At 36.1% G+C, this 22,364-nt stretch overlaps 1 protein-coding gene across 1 annotated transcript in view; it reads left to right on the top strand.

The window, feature by feature from the left end:
• The first annotated feature begins 1,339 nt into the window (after window positions 1-1,339).
• Window positions 1,340-22,364, top strand: part of LOC117322207 — a 133,817-nt gene continuing 112,792 nt past the window's right edge. Inside the window, exon 1 of the mRNA XM_033876982.1 lies at window positions 1,340-1,688. Coding sequence (XP_033732873.1) covers window positions 1,634-1,688 — 55 coding nt within the window. The 5' untranslated portion in view covers window positions 1,340-1,633. The remainder of the gene's footprint in view (window positions 1,689-22,364) is intronic.

The following is a 22,364-nucleotide window of genomic DNA, read 5'->3' as shown; positions in this document are numbered from 1 at the left end:
CGAGGGAAAATCGACGTGACGTTAGTGTTTGTAAAAAAAAAAAAAAAACAGATGTGGAAAGTGTGTCGTGTAACACGTGGTCCACAGTGTTGAAACTTTATTTGAAAATATTTCACATAGCTTTTAATTTATACATATAGATATAAGATGCTCCCTTTACAGAGAAAAAACTTATTTCATCATGTATAGCATGATATAATTTCATTGATTCTAACAGAAGATGGAAATGCAAGTCTTAACTGTTAAAACCCACGCCTTTGAACTGGTTTCCTACAGTAATTCGCTCTTACTTCTGACTACGATATGATTTTCCCGCTTTTCACTCTGGCGGTCGGGGATATACGAAGTCGAAGTTTTCTCTTGGTCCCGTCGAGTTCGAGTTAACGAGGTTTCACTGTATAAACATTTTCAGTGCCTTATTACGTGTGAGAGAAGGACGGTTGATTAGAATTCGGAGAAGGAAGTGTGTTGTTTTAATTTCATATCTAAAATATGAGAGGCCTATACCTCTAGAATATCTATATGTGTGCGTATTTCTCAGTTGGTTGCAGGTGATTGTTCAGTGTAAAAGTGGAGAGTATATGTCAAATAATTTTACGGGCCATGAGGGACCTTTTACTTATTAATCACTATTTGTTATATCAAGAATATATATTTATATATATATTTGAATTTTCTGTCGTAGTTGTGCTTTATGAATATGTATATATAGATATAAATCAAGAATAGACTATATTTATTATTATTTTCTATGTAAAAAACGAATTCTGGATATAAAAAAAATCATATTCTGATATAAAAGAAATAGGCCACAATGAGACTCCGTACATTTCGCTATTTTGATATTGATAGTTTTTTTTCTGAAAACTGTTTTCATAATTTGCTTTGACTTTGATGTGTCGCTTCCCCAATTCAAAGCCCAAATAGAACTTCTTCTCTATACAGAACTCAGTTGATCTGATCAAATTGAATAAAATTCAGTGCATAAGCAAGTTGCGTCAGTGAATTGATTTTCATCTCTTTTGCGCGATTTCCCTTTTCCGCCGTTGCTCAATATGATCGATTCTGGATGAATCATCCTATCATATTACGCGTTTGTAAAATAGAAAAAAAAACAACAACAGATTTACAAATATAACGCATCGATTTCATTTTCTTTATTTCCATTCAACCTATGTAGTACAAATTGAGCACGAGAGGAGTCGATCTGATATATGCATTAGTACGTAAAACATTAAATGTAGTGTATTCATACACTGTAATAGTGCTATATGCAGGCTGTTATGTCATGAAAATCAGTTGAGGCTGCGCTCCCTATTTATTGAATGTAACCGCCCAATTAAATACTTCGCATGCTCGCGGGTTATGGTGTGTCTTAAAGACCACTTTAGACAGTCTGATACACTGAGAGTTGAGTGACAGCTCGTGATCACATACACTGACAATCTTTCCAAGGCCTATGGATTTATCAATGTCGTATCTGGTCAAAGTACTGTTATAGGCCTAAATCGGACCGCAGACCCAAGCATTTTTGCCGAGTCGGAGGGAGCCAGTGAAAGCGTTCGAAAGACACGGACTTGGCCTAGTAGATAAACAGACGGAGTATAGAGAGGGGATAACCCTCGGTCCAGCTATGGTTCCTCTATGGCTGTTTACAGCTAGTTTTATTGGAATTTTACTTCCAAATGGTAAGTTTTTAATCTATTATTTAATATGTTGTTGTCACGCTGTATTACTTAATTCGCCATTATTTGGTTTGAAGCGACCGAAGTGCATTTTGCCCATGACCGACTTTCGCGATCGTCTTTCTCATATATCTAGGCCTGCAAGTTGCGAAGTAGTAATCATTTTACCGCAATTCATAGGTTGAAATAGTTTATGCTAATTTTAGACATGCATTTTTCTACTCTTAGTTTTTCATCTCACCATTGCAATAAATAGTATGCCTGGCATGCCTAATGTTTTTGTTTTGGTTGAAAACGCTTGGTCGACCACAGTCTAAGCGACACAGGTAAATCTAAGGTAAAGGTCACGGTGTCGCCGTCTAGACGGGTCAATTAGGAACACCTCGGGCTAAATACTGCACCCGAACTGAAGTTATAGTTATGTTATATTATTCAGTAAACATACTGTATTCTGTAAAAACACGATATGTTTGCTGAATGTCAAACACGGTAAAAAAACCCTGAATATACTGTATCAGTAGGAGTTTTCCAATGTGTGTTTATAAATGTGGCATATGATTGTCGGCTCTGACATGACGGTGATCATGTACATGAGTTGACTTTTGTACTGTTTACTCAGATAATAAAATCAATACACTTATTGGTAATCCCAGGTATAGATAGTCTACTGGTAACTTTGAAAATGTAACTATTTGGAATATATGATAAAAATAAAATACCTGAACAACCGAAACACGTTGATTAAAAAGAATTGTATAAGAAATATAAAAGGGTTTTCAGAATCAGTAATATGTAATGAGAATTATAATGTGATTTCCATTTAGTTTTAACTGACTAGTACAACCTTAACCAGGTCTCCCGCTGGCATTCGGTTGAGTTTCCAAATGAAATGCAGCTTGACTTACCAGAATTCGAATGCAGTTGAACAAGATATATATTAATTATCTGCATGATCTGACAGACTGATGTATTCGGGGATCACCACAATTTCAAAATGATGGGTGGAGGAAAAATTTTTGACAATTTTTTCTGAACATGTACTTTTGTGGTTGTCATGCAGTATCATGGTGCGACGTTTCGAGAAACAACATCAATTATAACAATAAGACTAGAGATTTAATTATGTTGTTTTATTTAGTTCTAAATAAATATGCATTTCAATCATTTACTCACTATCATTTCAACAGTCACTATAATTTTCTCCTGAAAATAGTCTATAATCTATGAACAATAGAAGCCAATCACACTTTGTCTCTCAAAATGACATGGACATTCTGCTGTTGCACAGTCCCTTCCAGAGAGAAGCAGCTTTCTCGTAGGGAACTCCCTGGGTAAACACCATCATCAGAGAGTTCAAGATCCTCTGAGAGAGCCTGTTCCTGCTGGTGCAATAAGCTTAATGAATCTTATTGTGATCATTATCATATTATAATTATGAACTGCTTATTCCTACACATTTGTAATAAGCAAAACAATTACTACCATCAATGAATTTATGAAAAAAAAACCATAAAATTAATTATATTTTAACAGATATTTGTATAATTAAGTTAAATTAGTACATATTAATTACATGTTACATTGTATATACTTGACATACTAATTAACTTATCTATATTTAATAATAATTAAAGAAAATCAAATACCTAGATAACACTTAAATATCAAATAATAAATACAGAGATTTAGGAGAGATTCTGAGATTTTTTATATTATTGGACGTTTTGAGACCTTTTTGGGAAGGGAGATCACTCTAATAGTACTTTCTAAAAATAGAATATTCATGGATTTATTATCAATCTATCAAATCAAATATAGGTTGATTTTAAGCTTGCCTTCGTCATCTTCATACACAATCCATGTGCATTTCTGTAGCCGTGGCTTGCACAAAGTTTCAAAGATTTCAGTCTGTTGGCTGCAGGTTTTCTATCAGGTGTCGCGATCGCATGTCCTTCGGATGGTGTTCCAAAAATGGAGCTGATGCTCCTCTCTTAATGGTGACATTGCAGTGAAGTTTTCAAAATATATCCATGTTTCTCAAACATTGGCTTAGGTAGAGGCCGCGGTGGCCGAGTGGTTAAGGTTCCCGACACTTTATCACTAGCCCTCTACCTCTGGGTTGCGAGTTCGAAACCTACGTGGGGCAGTTGCGAGGTACTGACCGTAGACCGGTGGATTTTCTCCAGGTACTCCTGCTTTCCTCCACCTCAAAAACCTGGCACGTCCTTTAATGACCCTAGCTGTTAATAGGACGTTAAACAAAAACAAACAAACCAATATGGCTTAGGTATTGATATTATCAGTCTGATTATTCCAACTGAATATTAATTCTTGTGGAAAAAAAGAATTTTGTCGGACTGTTGTTTTTTCCGATGTCGATGATAATATTTTCTCTGATGTCCCGTGTGAAACCATACAATCACATCTCCTGCTTGCATGGTCAGAAAAGTAGACTACACCTTCTATTATCAATTAATTATTGCCATCAATAGGTGTAATGGAGATCAGTCAACTGTATCAAAACATAACTCTTAGGCACCTTAACGAGATCGCAATTCGTCAATTAGGCCTAGTTCATCTGTAAAAACAGGGACCATAGGTAATAAGTATCGGACGCTATAGAAACAGGTCAGTTTTCCGAACTTACACTTTAATTGCCAAACATTCTGTTTTTTCATTCAGCAATCATCATGAGCATAATTTTGATTTTGATTGAAATATAGCTAATCAAAATCTGATAGTACACACATAATCTATTAAAATATGTTTTTTCTTTATTGATTACCCCCCCCCCCCCAAAAAAAAACCAACACTCTAGAGTACACTGTTTGGACATAAGCGTAGTCTGCTAGTCTGAAACTGCTAGAATCTATAAAGAACCTTAGCCTGACTGACAAGTGAAATCTACTATGGTTCATTAAAATTGTTGGGCTAGTTTGAATCTATGTTAAAAATATTCACTCCCATGTTCAACTATGTTTATATCAAAAATCCTGTACCCATTTGAACTGTTTATTTTGTACAAAACACAATCGCATGGTTTCAGTTTTCAAGCAATGGTATATATAATGATATTGATACTCCTCGTGGTAGGTGTGAGCACGTGTACACAAAAATTAAGCAAACATTTGCTCCTAATTACTTCCTGTCATAACAACAATACAACAGATACATTGTATTCATAAATTACATCACTCAAATAAAGTATTACAACATTATATAATCATGACATTTGATTGAATAATACCTGAACTTCATAAGTTTGTTAGTGGTTTCAAAGATCAGTTTCTAACTTTCATAAATAGAATTTTGAACTTTTATACAACAATATTTTGAGCATAGCAATGTCAGTGTTCCAGCTAGGATTTGGAATGGGCATGTACATATCTGCTGCATTATTCTCTGTATTGCATCTTTTTTGACATACCAAATCGGGGACCAATCTGGGCATTTTTCACTACCGTGTATGGGTTGTTTCCCCTCTGGATTTTGTTCCATATTTCCCCACTGAATTCTGTTAAATTGACTGAAATATTGTATTTTCCTTCATTTTTCCATTGCTGTTTGACCAATTAATCGAGTATGTCAGAAATGCCATTTAGGTGACTGGAATGGTGCAGTAAGCACTATGAAGGAATGTGAAAAATGTACCAGAGAAAAAGTACCAAAGAAATTAAGATACTTAAAAATGAATCAATTTTGATCCATCAACGATTGGATAAAAAAAGTGATGATCAATTAGGATTTTTCAACCAATTCGCATCTCGGGATAGAAAACCATTGTCCAGCATCCTTGACTACATAGTCTGTGCTGTAACTAAAATTGAGTTAACCAAGGGCTTAATTATATTAACATTCTGAGAGTATTGCTCAATCAGTACATGTCCCCACAGGTCCTTATCATATTAAATGATAACAAATTACAAAAACTTTGAAAAAGAAACCTCAAAAATCTTTTTTCCCCTATAACAATATTGATTGATGTATATTTTACTAAAACAAATAAATTGTGATGTGCTAACTGTTATTTATTACATATATTGATAATACTTGAAATACTACCCGGGCAGGAGCAGGGAAAGAATACCACATAGGCACTGCTTTATTTGATCACTTTAACTGCATGTTTAAGAGCCAACTATAAGAAGAACTGAGGGAAGACATTGGAGAGCTCTAGAATAAGGCCAGCTGTATTCCACTGCATGATGATCATAGAAGGCGACTAAAATTGGGCCCCCTCCTGAAGAATTAGGGAGTTTCTTCAGAGTCTTATCTTTAGGGAACATTGAACAGACCAAAAGAGGTCTTCTGCCTGCATGGCATTGCAATGCTTGGGATCTTAAATCTTTCCTTTCTGTCCTCACTGCTGTCGTTCTGTGCTTTGTTTTTACTCTAGATGTCTCCCTGATACCCTAACTGTTGATGGATGTTAAACCACTTAGAAACAAAAAAAACCTGAAATACTATCTTCAGGAGTTTAATAAAATATCATGATGATTATTCTTTCACTAGAAAAAATGTCTGCGATGTTGCATTTGAATTGATCAGTATCTTATATGTAACGTTATTTGTTTAAGTCCCAACATATGTATGTTTTTGCATATTTTTGTGATTCAGAAAATTTCTGAGAAAAACTCCACTTAAATGAAAATGATCAAAGTTGACCCCACTTAGATACAATTAGATGTATAATGTAGTACCGAAGGCTGCCCAAAAAACCCCAAAAACATGACCTATCTGAATACTCGGCTTACGCAGCCTGGATTATTCACTGTACAATACTATGACACAACACCGATAGTAAGTTAATTGTCTCATAAACTTGCATGCAGGTACATGTAACTCAACAGATGTATACCTATTATATAGCTATAAGCCTTCAATCAAATGAAATTATTGAAATAAATTTCATTTGATTGAAGACAATTAAGAGGAATGAATTTTAAAAAATAATGTTAAAATCATGGAGAACCTGCTTTACCACTGAGTATGAGTATCCCAAACTATTTTCAGTGTAAAACATTACGCTTGTTGCAAATAACTCATCGATGAGATGAAACAGGGAAGTAACTCATACTCTTGCAAGTCGCCCATTTGAGGTGACCATCGAGTGCTGTTGTTAGACTTGTATTGTATGCAAAAATGGCAGTGCTAGTTGAGCTGTTAGAAGTGATTATGAGGGGAATTTGGATGGTTTAATTTCTGCAATGGAGATTCTGATAGCAATTAAGAGATTGCATGTCTCTCTCGTTTTACTTTCTAATCTAAAACTTCTTGGACTTTTTCTGTTTCTATCACTTCTAAAGAATGCTCATCTATATGTAATTGAGATTTAATTTTAACCCTAGAGCTGCTATCCCCGTAAAATTACGTTTTAGTCCCTCCATAGTGGAATCCCCGCCTGAAGTAATCAATTTTGTAAAAAGTGATTTAAAATTACATAAAAAACTTACATTTGAAGAAAGTTTAGATTCCTATCTAAGTACGAACCATACAAGAAAACCAAACTCGTAATCACAAGTGAGAAATACGGTCGTTTGTTTGAGAAACATGGTATTTCCCAAAAACGGCGGTATTTTAGCCCACAAAACGTCACCAAAAGCAGGGGTGTGTATTCTAATTAATTACGTCATATCTCCGGGATTTTCGCGCTGAAAATGGCCGACACAGATGTGCAGATTTCCACACGTTTACACAGTATGTTACTCGTTCAGATGTGATTTTCATGCATCGTAAACAATTATCAATGTTCCTTTGTTTCAAAATAATATATATATATATTCGTATTATGCTTAAAGCTGCGGAATCCTGCAGAATAACGATTTCTATGATAACTAATTGGATAAGCACGCAGTGATAATGACGTCACTGAAACTGCGGTGTCGACCCGAGGTCTGCACAGTTAGCTTGAATTTTGCGTTGTTTTATAATATCTATCGCGTTTTGAGACTATTAAATGTCTGAAACTCCAACACTAAAGCAATATGTTGTATTTTATCATGAAAGAGCACGTAAATATGTCAAATTGTATGTGTTTACTGCATTGAAGGATGCAGGTAGTAGAGCCAACACCGTGCGTATAGTTGGGTGGGTAGAGGGTCCTCCACTTCTCTGCTGGATACCCAATGGTATGAAGGGTGATCAAGCAATAGGAGAAATACGATAAGTGTATCGATCACAACAGCAGTCGAAGTGGTAACTTTCCAAACTTTTATTATATCGTCGACCGGTTTCGCCTTATGTCGGCTTCATCAGGACAATTTTTACAACATTTTTGGAACCCTATTGTACATATAAAAATGCGGCTCCCATAAAATTCTAAATATAGTATGTGATTATGACGTAATGATCTTATGACGCTATTCCCATTGTGCGGGTGATAATTCATATAACACTATACAAAGTACATCTCAATTTACCTAAGTTTAAATACATCTATATATTAGCCAGTCCATTCAAAATCTATAAGCACTATATTCTATCGTAATTTCCTTCACGGTTATTGTTTAGAGTAATTACAATTACAGTATAGTTTACTCCATAGAGTTCCATCAGGGAGTTTATACATCGTGGTATCAAGGAAGTTTACTTCGGTGTCGCTCACCTCGAACGTAAACTTGATCGTGGGGTGGTAGTTGTTCATGGCTTCGCGGAAGGATGATATATTCTTCATATGGCCGCATGGTAGAGAGACACTTACCTCCTTCCGCGAAGCCATGATCATGTTGGGGTGAAGAACTACCAAGTTTGTTCAAATAAATGACCTTATCTTTTATTCAAAGTCATGTCACATGGGTCAAATAGGCTAAAATCTTTAAATGACTTCTCAATAACCAAGAGGCCCAGGGACTTGAAATTAGGCCTGTAGCATGCCGAGTTGAAGGGCTAACATGTTTGTTATAATGAATGACCTTGACATTCATTAAAGGTCACATTGGTCAAATAGGCTAAGATCTTCAAATGACTTCTTCTCAATAGCCGAGAGGCCTATGGAGTTGATTTTGGGCCTGTATCATGCTTGGGTGAAGGGCTGCCAAGTTGGTTCAAGTGAATGACCTTGACATTTATTCAAGGTTACATGGGTCAAATAGGCTAAAATCATCCAACAACTTCTTCTCAATAACCAAGAGGCCCATGGACTTGATATTTGTCATGTGGCTTGCTGGGATGAAGGGCTACCAATTGCAAGTTTGTTCAAATGAATGCCCTTGACCTTCAGTCAAGGTCACATGGGTCAAATAGTCTAAAATCTTCAAATAGCTTCTTCTCGATAACCAAGAGGCCCAGGGACTTAATTGATACTAGGCATGTAGGATACTGGGATGAATGGCTATCAAGTTTGATACTAGGCATGTGGGATACTGGGATGAATGGCTATCAAGTTTGTTCAAATGAATGAGCTTGACATTCATTCAAGAACAAAGTGGTCAAATACGCTAAAATCTTTAAGCATTTTCTTGATAACAAAGAGGCCCAGAGACCTGATATTGCATCTGTAGCATGCTGGGATGAAGGACTACCAAGTTTGCACAAATGGATGATCTTTACCTTCATTCAAGGTCACAGGGGTTAAATATGCCAAAATCTTTAAACATCTTCTTATTGATAACCAATTCACAACAGGCCCAGAGACCTGATATTGTGTTTGTAGCATTCATAGGTAAAGAGATATAAAGATTGTTCAAATGATTGACATTGCCTTTCATTCAAGGTCACTGGAGTAAAATATGCTAAAATCATTAAACAACTTCATCTTGATAACCAAGTGCCCAGATCTAGAGACCTGATATTTGGTTTGTAGCATACTGAGATGAAGGGCTACCATGTTTGATCAAATGGATGAACTTGACCTTCATTCAAGGTAACAGGGGTCAAATATGCTAAAATCTTTAAACAACTTCTGGACACAGAAGAGGCCCATAGACCTGATCATGATATTTGGTTTGAAGCATTCATAGGTAAAGGGCATAAATGATTGTTCAAATGAATGACTTTTATCTTCATTCAAGCTCCCAGGGGTCAAATATGCTAAACTATATCAAAACGCAGGTGACCATTAAGGCCAATGGGCCTCTTGTTTTATATTTAGATCCAACTTGCTTGCTCCTTTATTTCAGTCCTTCGTATACAGCACTTATAAGAGGCCTTTACACTGATTATTTAGAAACTTTTTAAGGTACAGGGTGCTTGATACAGAGGCAGGGCACTGTATTTTTGAAAATAAGAACTGAGGAGGAACAATCACCCTGCTGACCCGGAGCTGGAACATTAACACTGAAACTAAAAGTAAATGATTGCATACACATGGGTTAATGACTCACATTGTCTTGTGTCCTAAAACCTCTAAATCCCATACCCCTTTCCAACTAAAAGGAAAGAGGATTCACAGTAGTAATATCACTTTGTGAGCCTTCCAGAATGCATTTTTGAGTGTGTCCATAGCACAAAGCATGCATATAGAACTTATAATTAGAGTCAGAGTATCATAACATCAAGTAATCACTAAGTTAGATTTTGAAGGTTATTTGTCAATATCAAAGATCACTTTTGAAATAAAAAGAGTTTATGAGATATTTCACCAAAAACAGATTTAAATTCATTTGAATACCCAAGTTTGGTTGTTATCTGTTCAACGACCCTTACAAAGGATCAGTAATTTCTAAAACAAATGAATCATTCAGATATCCCTAATTTAGATTCTTAACTGTGTCATTTAGGGGAATTAACACAGCCTTAATTTAACTTTAAATATCCCACAATTCTCCTTTCCATTGAATGTCCAGTAAATGAAAATTTTACTACACACAAACTTGGACTACACAGCAATGTAAATTCATCATGCATCAGCCTTTCCAGTGTTTAATGTCAAAATATAGTTTCTGTCAACAAGTTAAAAATAATGACAAAGTGAGCTCAGTGCATCCGCCCCACTCATGTAACAGTTTATCACGAGTTATTGTGATACAGAGTGCTGGTCACAGCTTCCTCTACAACAGAGAGGATTGAAGAGCCAGCCACTCAACACGTGTCAAACTGATATAAAAACACTCCACGGTACAAATGAAGCAGGATGTGTAAGACCACTTGTACTGAGGGTGTCTTTACATTATTTCCCAAGAATTTATAAGATTAGTCAAAAATGCCTTACAAAATTATAATATAATGTTTACATATTACAGTCAGATGACATCTTGGCAATTGTATTGTTTTTTCTTTTAAGGATATGAGGGTGTTAGTACAGAATTAGTGTCATCCACCCAGTATAGGAATATAGGGTGTGGGTACAGAATAAGTTATTCACAAGTTATTTAGAATTATTGGTCTCTATAACAAGATCTATATATATATATATAGTACAGAATTCATAATTGATTAATATAAGTTGATATAGCTTGTTTCACAGTTTACATCTACAGAATTGCTCAATGCTGTGCTTAAAATTAGTTACTGCCAAGCTTAAGCCTTATCACCAATTATAAGAATCATACAGGTTCATGCAGACCAAAGTAACACTGACTCAAACAAAGTGTCAGTAGATTGGCGGACATGCCTTTTTTGTAAGACTATGAAAAAGAATCTATATACACCCTTGTTCCTTCTACTTGAAAAGTGTGTACATTTTTTTCAGTATTTTTCCAGATTTTCTATCATCTGGTATTTTGCAAAACTTTCCCAACATCAAGCTTAGATAATTACTGCTTTTTGAAGAATTCATCACGCAATATTGTACACAAAATGATTAAACTAGAAAGGAATTGTCAGGTTTGCTTTTCTTGCGAGTTAAGACCCTTGGTGCATAATACAGGTTGTATGTAAGACTATGACTTCAGTTGGGAATGGTACCGGTGTACATGTTAAGCCCATGTTGTGTGGAATAAATACTGATCATGATGCACAATGGTTGATTAAACTAGAAAGGAATTGTCAGGTTTGCTTTTCTTGCGAGTTAAGACCCTTGGTGCATAATACAGGTTGTATGTAAGACTATGACTTCAGTTGGGAATGGTGTACATGTTAAGCCCATGTTGTGTGGAATAAATACTGATCATGATGCACAATGGTTGATGTTGAAGATGCAATCAATCACTGCTGAACTTGTTATGTAGTACACTGGTTGTTGATAAAATTTTTTGTTAAGATTTTAGCAGGATCTGTACGTAGCTGACAGCTGACAAGTTAAAGAGCTGATCAAAACATCAACTACATATATACCTACCTACTGGTCCTTTATTTCAATTTTGTATATTTTGTAAAATTATATAGACCATTATTTATTTAGAGCAGACGGCATCAGCAGCAGATAGTTATGTCTAATTATAAGTCTGATGTAGTTTGTTTTAGTTTATTCAAGAATTGAATTGGTCCTAGATGCTAGTATACAGTCGATATGAATACAGATAAACGGAATACATATCTATCTGTTGCCCAAATTGCATTTAGTAACAGTGCATATGCATACATTCATGTTTTTTGTGACTGAAGCAAAACTGCATTAACATTTTCTCCTTATCATATAAATGACATCATTAAGTTCAGATCCAAGAACAGCCAGATTTTCCAGAAGAAAAATACAGTTTTTCAGCTCTATACTACAATTTGGTTTACTAATGACATACAGGCATTTTTATAATTTAGGTGCCGTGAAACAGCAACCTTAATTGGTCATTGCCAAATTTCGCTAGAACAAATTCATAAAATAGGCCACACAAAAATGGCCGTGCTGGTTGAGTTGGTTGAAGTGATTATGAGGCGAAACCTAATGTAAACAGAAGATTCTGATAGCAATAAAAAGTTTGCATGTTTTAAATCAGTCGATAATGAAATGCTTGCACAAAATATATATAACATGAACGTGCGATTCAACAAGTCACCGGAACAGATAAGGTAGCAGCCTATTCATCTGAGGCGAGTTTCTTCTAACGAAAGTTGTCTGATCTCTGATTAGGATACAGATCAATTATTACATGAGGAGAAAAAAAAGCAGTCAGTTGAGTACAATTTAAAAAACTTAGGAACCAAAATGAACTGGAAGGGTAATTCACAGGAATCATATGCAGTATACATATACATATATCATATACAGTAGTCTTGTAATTAGGCAATGTCAGAATACAGACTCATTGGGCCTCTTGTTAGATGATGTCAGAATACAGACTCATTGGGCCTCTTGTTAGATGATGTCAGAATACAGACTCATTGGGCCTCTTGTTAGGCGATGTCAGAATACAGACTCATTTGGCCTCTTGTTAGATGATGTCAGAATACAGACTCATTGGGCCTCTTGTTAGATGATGTCAGAATACAGACTTATTGGGCCTCTTGTTGGCGATGTCAGAATACAGACTCATTGGGCCTCTTGTTAGATGATGTCAGAATACAGGCTCATTGGGCCTCTTGTTAGATGATGTCAGAATACAGACTCATTGGGCCTCTTGTTAGGCGATGTCAGAATACAGACTCATTTGGCCTCTTGTTAGATGATGTCAGAATACAGACTCATTGGGCCTCTTGTTAGATGATGTCAGAATACAGACTTATTGGGCCTCTTGTTGGCGATGTCAGAATACAGACTCATTGGGCCTCTTGTTAGATGATGTCAGAATACAGACTCATTGGGCCTCTTGTTAGATGATGTCAGAATACAGACTCATTGGGCCTCTTGTTAGATGATGTCAGAATACAGACTCATTGGGCCTCTTGTTAGATGATGTCAGAATACAGACTTATTGGGCCTCTTGTTGGCGATGTCAGAATACAGACTCATTGGGCCTCTTGTTAGATGATGTCAGAATACAGACTCATTGGGCCTCTTGTTAGATGATGTCAGAATACAGACTCATTGGGCCTCTTGTTAGGCGATGTCAGAATACAGACTCATTAGGCCTCTTGTTAGGCGATGTCAGAATACAGACTCATTGGGCCTCTTGTTAGATGATGTCAGAATACAGACTCATTGGGCCTCTTGTTAGATTGATAGAACCATTGAAAATGTTCAAACTCCGAGAAATTCTCGAAAATATTTCAAAAATATAATGAAAGAATGAATACGATTTAGATGTTACTAAATAATTTGTAAACTCATGATCAGGCCTCACAACTATAGCTCGCCCATATAATTTGTAAGCTCTGGACTCGCACAACTATAGCCCACCCATATGATTTGTAAACTCGGGACTCACAGTTATAACCCACCCATATTTGATTGGAGTTCAATGCTAGCAAATGCTATTTCTATGTTATACTATAAGTCTACTCCCTACTTTTGATTTTAAACCTTTATGCAAATTTAGGCACCTGGGTTTATTACGGGATAAATTTAAAGATGTCATGCCAATTTAAAGCTTTCAGACTTTCTACTGAACTATATATCTTTAGCATTCAAACATGCTGCACTCTATCCCTGTCTTCTGTCCTGGACATTGTGACATATTTACAGACATGGCTTAATTCAGCTTTTCATCCATTAAATCCTAGAAAAGTATGCATGGATGAAAAACCTAGTTATAATTCAGCCATTTGGTGCACACTGGCATTTGAAATTTGTTCATTAAAATTGCATGTTAAAGAGCTGTATAATGGATGATTTTTATCCAGTGTTTTAATGCCAAAAGGCAAAATTAACCCTGAAAAAAAAACCCAATCCAATATACCTGTCTGTATATGTATGGTATCTGATATTATCAACCAATTGCAACAATGTTGAATTATTTACACAAATTGTAGCCCTGAATTAAGAAAACTAGAGTTTTTGTAACCTTGTTACATTGGTAGCATTGCGTCCTGGTTCAAAATGAGTGTAGAGAAAGCTCAGTATCAGACAAGCGGATCACAGGTGAAATTCTGAGGTGTATAGGGAAGAAATGGTGATCCTGGACCGGCCATTGTGTGTTGTCATGGTTGTGTCCTTGGGCAAGACACTTGCTCCAAATGCTCTTATATTCCAGTAGCATGCAGCAGACCTCCGATGAGTTGTTGTGACACACATGATTGAACATGTTTTTAGGATGATGAACCCTACAAACAACCATGATTAAAGTCAGGTTCTGAAAGGAGGATAGAGTAGGTTTGAAAGACTAAAATTAATTTTCTGGGGTTTAGCAGTAGGTATATATCGTGGCTGGCTTATCAACTGGAAATTACAGTATATGAATCAATTCAATAGAAAATATTAATGAAATGTATAATTACATGTATTCTCCTAACTAAAGAATTTGAGATTAGCATGGAACAAAAGTTGAATAATCAATCCTAGAAATATTCATTTTTAGTTATTAGTTTTTGAATACCTCGGTAACAAAACAAAGTTATGGAAATTGGCCAAAGAAAACTAACCAATAAGTTCAAATTTCTTGCTGGGAATATAGCTTGTTTTCCAGTGATAAACTCTTGTTTTGACATTTGTATATAAGGGCAGGAAAACAAAAAAACTTGGATAATTGTTCTGTAATTGTGTAATTGTGCTATAATTGTCAGTGATCTGGGACCATGCCGTTATATAATTAATGGGATATTATTACAGTGTTATGTTACACCTCTTTCTGTTGGCCATAAGTGGTAAGTGCATTGTCTGTGCTTATATATATGATGGCAATGACAACTTTCACATACAGGGCGTATATACTGTTAATCATATGGTGATGACTGGTCATTACACATAGATATAGTGTATTAGATTTACACATGACTGGTCATTACACATTGATTATGTATTAGCTTTCCACATGACTGGTCTTAAATGGATAATGTACTTAACTTTACACTCGATTGGTCATTACATGGATAATGTACTAAATTTACACATACTAAATTTACACATGACTGGTCATCACATGGATGATGTACTAACTGTACACATGACTGATCATTACCTGGACGATACTAAATTTACACATGACTGGTCATTACATGGATAATACTGAATTTACACATGACTGGTCATTACATGGATAATATACTAACTTTACACATGACTGGTCATTACATGGATAATATACTAACTTTACACATGACTGGTCATGATGATCATTACATGGATAATATACTAACTTTACACATGACTGGTCATGATGATCATTACATGGATAATATACTAACTTTACACATGACTGGTCATTACATGGATAATATACTAACTTTAAAAATTTACACATGACTGGTCATTAGTGCTGTAACGATACATCGATACGTATCAATATATGTTCATTTTGTGCCGCGATACGATACATCAATACAGTCATCCCTGTATCGTAATATCGCCGGCATGGGTGCGGGTCCATGTAACACATTTGATACAGCGAATCGAGCGCGCCGAAGCGCACCGTCAGTAAAACGCTTGTAACCGGATTGTATGAAGTCCCCAATGCAGAGCGCCTTGATGATTGCGAATAAATATGGACAATGGCTAACGCTGACAGCCATGTGTAATTCCGTTTAACTTTATCTCTCTATCTATATCTATATCTTAGTACTAAACCTCCTCCGACTTGTAAATCAAAGATATTCGTTGACTTGAAACAAGTCAAAGGTCCACGCCACATGGAACTTACCTATCGAAGTAGAGTATTCAGTATTGCCGTATTCACAGAATGGGAGGCGGAGTTAATGTATTCCGGGAACACAATTACTTGAATTCGCATTAAATCGGCATCACCCTCATTTGACAATTTTACACCACCAGCAAGATAAGTATTGAAAACCGAAAACCGTGGACAGGTTTAACACAAATAAAGCCGAAAACCACTATGTTTAACAGCTGATAGCAAACATGCTACATGATGTATCGATAACTAGTTTATAATAAATGATCTGCGCTCTTTTCGGCAGTGGAAATGAATGAATGAATGAAAGATTCCGGTTTATGTTTGACATTTATTTAGATCTGTTTAATTCTACTGTTTTTTGTTAAAAATGTGTTCAATGAGTGTCATTAAAACTTCAGTTTGAACGTTAAATATTGTTTGATTTGTTTCAATTTATGACAGTTTCACGTATACAGTGTACCCTCGACCTATCACCACCCGAATCTACCGCCACCCTCACATACCGCCACCTACACCCCTAGAACGGACTTCCCTTCTATATAATTCCCTCATTAAGTTCGCCACCCTCGCATACCGCCATCCGCCACGTTCATAACAATACAAACGTCCTGAATCCCTATATATTACCCTCGACGATATCGCCATCGTGGTCCATTTTTTCTGCGATCGAGGAACGCTTTAGTGTTCTATTTATAGAATTAGGGTATTTCCTTTTTCACAGGTAACTTAGTTATACGCTTGAATGAGTTTCTATCACTCAGGTAGATATATATCGATGTTTATATATGTGACATCTACACACAGGTATGGTTTGATTTGTAATAAAGCATGACTGATTTCTGCTCAATAAGTGTTCTTATTTATGGTATGAACGATTTGGCTTCGTCAGTCGAGATGGAAACTCCGAGACGAAAACGTGTTCTTCGGACTTGATCCAGTGCCGCGTAATTTCCAATAAAATTTGACAGACTTTTTTCAGAAATTACATATGTAAATGTGTATTTGTAAGCTACGAAACGTACGGTCAATACCATGGTGTCTTATATGTTAACTCATTGTGTATTTATTAAAACGTTGGTACATTACCTTTTTCTGTTGTAATTTTCATGATTCGATACTAACGCCACCCTCGTTATACCGCCATAATTGACACGGACGAAATGTGGCGATGGTCACCATATGGGGGGACAGTAATTATAGCATTTAGAGTCGATAGTAATATGATTCGAGATATATAAACACAGATAGTACATTAATGTAGATATATAAACACAGATAGTACATTAATGTAGATATATAAACACAGATAGTACATTAATGTAGATATATAAACACAGATAGTACATTAATGTAGATTCCAGTGTATGACACAAGAGCAAAGTTATGTGTTTTGAACCCCAAAAAGAAAATGTGATCACCATGGCAACGTTTTTTCAGGTACATTGTATTGATTTGTGTTCTTATTTCCTGGATATCTTTAAGATTTGATACACAACATATGTATGTGTTCAGCTTTAAGTCTTGTGGTGCCAACACTGGGAATATTAAATGGAGAATTGTGCTGCTGGTGGAATGGATTTGTCCTTTTATGTAAAAAACCGATATAACAGACAAATGCTGAGACTAGACCAGGGTGAAATATGATTATGTTGTAACACATGTCTAGACTAGTACTGGTGCCCGTAGAAATTAGGTTTTCCTATATCTCGTGTATCTATTACACAGAAATGAAAGTCATCCCTCTTTAATTCTCTAATGTCTGTCTTTCTCACAAGATGGGTGTTGGGTGTTGGGGAGAGGGGGTTCAGAGACAATTGATCAGCTAATGGGTTTTGTTGTTGAACTTGGAGTAAGGGGTTTAGGAGATTTGACCTTTTATGGACCACAGCTTACCTACTTTGTCAGCCATGTACATGTATGGACAAAAATTGTTTATTAGTAATAAATGAATTGAAACTTTGCACACATGTTTATATTCATGATATGTTCTTGTGTCTCCCTGAAAACCATTAATTGTTTAAGTTCCATCAATTTTTCCTGGATTTAATTCCCTTGATGCCACAAAGTATGATGTGTCTTGTCTGGACAATAACCCCTCCAAACTTAATTTCCTAATTAATAAAACTATAACGGAATGTTAAATGGTAGGGAGTATGTGAAGATGTGCATGCCGAACTATTTTAAGAAAATTGTCTTTTATCCATGTCAGTATACACAAATTCTGCCAATTGCCAATATCTCATTAACCTGAGATCATTTTTAGCTCACCTGGACCGAAGGTTTTGCCGACAGATTTTGCAAAAATGGTGACTCTGACCCCAGAGGGGCCAAAGGGGTGGGGCCCAATAGGGGAAATAGAGGTAATTCCTTTAAATCGCTACTAGTCATAAAGTTATGAATGGATTTGAACCCAATTTGGTCAGAAACATCCTTGGTGGAAGGGGAACAGATTTTGCATAAATGGTGACTCTGACCCCAAAGGGGCCAAAGGGGTGGGGCCCAATAGGGGAAATAGAGGTAATTCCTTTAAATCACTACTAGTCATAAAGTTATGAATGGATTTGAACCCAATTTGGTCAGAAACATCCTTGGGGGAAGGGGAACAGATTTTGCATAAATGGTGGCTCTGACCCCAAAGGGGTGGGGCCCAATAGGGGAAATAGAGGTAATTTCTTTAAATTGCTACTAGTCATAAAGTTATGAACAGATTTGAACCCAATTTTGTCAGAAACATCCTTGGGGGGAAACGGAACAGATTTTGCATAAATGGTGGCTCTGACCCAGGAGGGGCCAAAGGGGCGGGGCGCAATAGGGGAAATAGAGGTTATTCCTTTAAATCGCTACTAGTTATTAAGTTATGAATGAATTTGAACCCAATTTGGTCAGAAACATCCTTGGGGGAAGGGGAACAGATTTTGCATAAATGGTGACTCTGACCCCAAAGGGGCGGGACAAATAGGGGAAATAGAGGTAATTCCTTTGAATCGCTACTAGTCATAAAGTGATGAATGCATGTTCTAAAAACAATTCTTGAGGTCTTTCAGACCTTAGAGAATCTGGACTTCATTAATCTTTAAAGCAGTTCAGATTCCCACACTATAACCATATATAGCATTGTTTGAGATTTACAAATAAAACAAATTGAATATGAACATTATTTTGACATTTGGTCTAATCCAACCAGGTGAGCAATACAGGCCCCATGAGCCTCTTGTTATTCAAACTAATGCCTATTGTTAAATACATTAGATGATTCCAGAACAGTTACTATGGGAACATACACATAATGGAGGCTTCTGATTCGTCAAAATTGAAATATTTTCCAGTTTAACCGAGAATTTGTATGTATAGGTTTTAAGGGATGGCAATTACAAGGGTACTCTTTTCCAATACAATAGATGTCATTTGATTGCCATAGTAACTATAAGATACTATGAAAAAAGCAATTTGTCTTAACTATTCCTTCCAACTTGTTTAACCAAGTTTAATGCAAATAGACAGGAATGTAAGGGTCCATGTGTAGATGCATTGCTTGCCATTTGTTTGTTTGCTTTTTTGTTTTTGGAAATTTTGGTTGCCATGGTAATTATTACTAACTATAGAAATACAATGGAGGCTTCTGATTGGTCAATTTTGAGTAATTGTCTATTAAGGTGAAAATTTGTTCTATTTTCCAAAACAGTAGATGTCATTTGGTTGTCATGGTTGCAAATGAGAGGCAGCACATGGTATTAGTTTAGAGTTTAATTTGAATTATAAACTTTCAACAGTACAATATATAACTGATTACTTTGACTGCCAAGCAGCAAGGATGTTCAGATTTATTTGTGTAACAGCCGGGAAATCTTAATAAAAATCCATAGCTTTCAATTCATATTCACTCCAACAATGTTTTTTGAGGAATGTGGTTTCCCTTTGGTCCCATTAGTTGTGTTTGTTATACCCCCGCAACGAAGTTAGGGGGGTACACTGGAATCAGGTTGTCCGTCCGTCCGTCCGTCTGTCTGTAGACGCATTTTGTCCGGACAACTCCTCCTAAACCGATGGGCCAATTCCGATGAAACCTCATACAAATATTAATGATCATGTGTAGATGTGCATGCCACTATATTTTTCTCAAAATTATAATTGCTATGGCAACTGGTCACTATAAACAGGTTTTCTGATAAGAACCATAACTTTAAGTTTGTCTGGACAACTCCTCCTAAACTAAATGGCCAATTTCAATGAAACTTCACACAAATATAGAGGACCATGTGTAGATGTGCATGCAACTTTCTTTTTTTTCTCAAAATTATGGTTGCTATGGCAACTGGTCACTATAAACAGGTTTTCTGATAAGAACCATAACTTTAAGTTTGTCCGGACAACTCCTCCCAAACGGAAGGGCCAATTTCAATGAAACTTCACACAAATATAGAGAACCATGTGTAGATGTGCATGCCACTTTTTTTTTTTTTCAAAATTATGGTTGCTATGGCAACTAGTCACTATAAACAGGTTTTCTGATAAGAACCATAACTTTAAGTTTGTCCGGACAACTCCTCCTAAACGGAAGGGCCAATTTCAATGAAACTTCACACAAATATAGAGAACCATGTGTAGATGTGCATGCCACTTTTTTTTTTTTCAAAATTATGGTTGCTATGGCAACTGGTCACTATTTTACTGGGTTATCTTAGTTAGCCTCTAATTAACAGTTCCAATTCACCATTGACTCGTGCAGATTGCGGGGGTATTAGTCAGCCATCCTGGCGACAGTTCTAGTTAGATTTTGAAATCGATCTGAAAAATTGTTGAAGGTTTGATACTTCTTTGTCACAACTTCTTTGTCACAAGATTAATTATGGTTATATAGTTGTGCTTACTGTTCAATTTTGGGACTGATTAGAGCAAATGAATGAAAAGGCTACCAGCTATATATACAGGTTGCCATTTTGGATAATTTGGCAATTAAAATTTTTTATTGCTGTTTCTCAAAAAATGCTTCATGGATATTTCTGAAATTACATAATGAGATATGTATAATATGGCCATAAGTTGTGTTTGATCAATTTGAAACTGATCAGGAAAAAAAAGTAGCTGACATGTGTAGTCGTCTTTAATTTTGTCAAAGAAGTTTGTCATTGGTTAGAAGATTAACTAGTATACTTACCGATATGTATAACATTTAGCAATATGAAAATAAGTCTCGCTCATAAAATTGAAACTTGAAAAAGCAATTTGGTACTAAAAATATCAGGACCATGATCTAGAAATTAAAGATGAAAAAAATATCTGGTCTTGTAAATATCTGGACAAGGAAACAAGATTTGGTGCTTAAATAAGTTGACTTTCCTGGTTGTTGGACTCTTTTGAATTTGTGCGACAGGTTATTGATCCTTGTGCTGACCTCGTTTTATTATTTATGACGGAGCTAACACTAGCTAGGTGTCTAGACAGTCGAGGGGTCATGAGGACTGATATGGCCTGGGCTGCAATAGAAATAGGTCCTCTATATACTCCCTACACGTATATATACATATATATATATAAAAAACCAACACATGTATAGCAATTAGCTGCTGGACCGCTAGTACGGACGGAGACGGCGTTTATTCAACAATCATAAGGAAAATACATTAGATACGTCTCAATGTTTCTCCTTCTCATTCCCTCTCACAGGTTGTCGCATTAAAATCCTCAAAAACCAAGCGCGCCACCCAACCTGAAACCTTTTTATAGGAGAACAGGAGGTGTACCATCCCGACAATGCTTAAGGTTTTTTTTTTTTTTAGCTGGGATTTCTAACCATTTAGCGACACCCAAACATACCTCTATAAATGCAATATATCTACTGTGTGCAAAATTTCCATTTTGCCGTACTACATGTGCGACGTTCTGAGCTAGAATGACTACCCAAACTATACCCGATCTACACCTAACCAATGGCCCTATCTGATTGGCTATTGCCAATGCACGAGACGGACAACCTGTCAACATATATATACTCTGTGTATACAGAACAAATATTTCCCGCTATTCTCCGAAATGCGGGAAAAAGATAATATCATTTGCACAAGTTTGATGAGTTCTGTTTGACACCTGAAGTGATCATTTATATTTCTCCTCAAAATGACCCATAATCTAGGATAATGTA

This window comes from Pecten maximus, chromosome 2 (assembly GCF_902652985.1).
Source record: "Pecten maximus chromosome 2, xPecMax1.1, whole genome shotgun sequence".
NCBI classification, from domain to species: Eukaryota; Metazoa; Mollusca; class Bivalvia; order Pectinida; family Pectinidae; genus Pecten; species Pecten maximus.
Note: the sequence above shows the minus strand (reverse complement) of the source record. Positions and strands in the feature narration are given on the sequence as shown.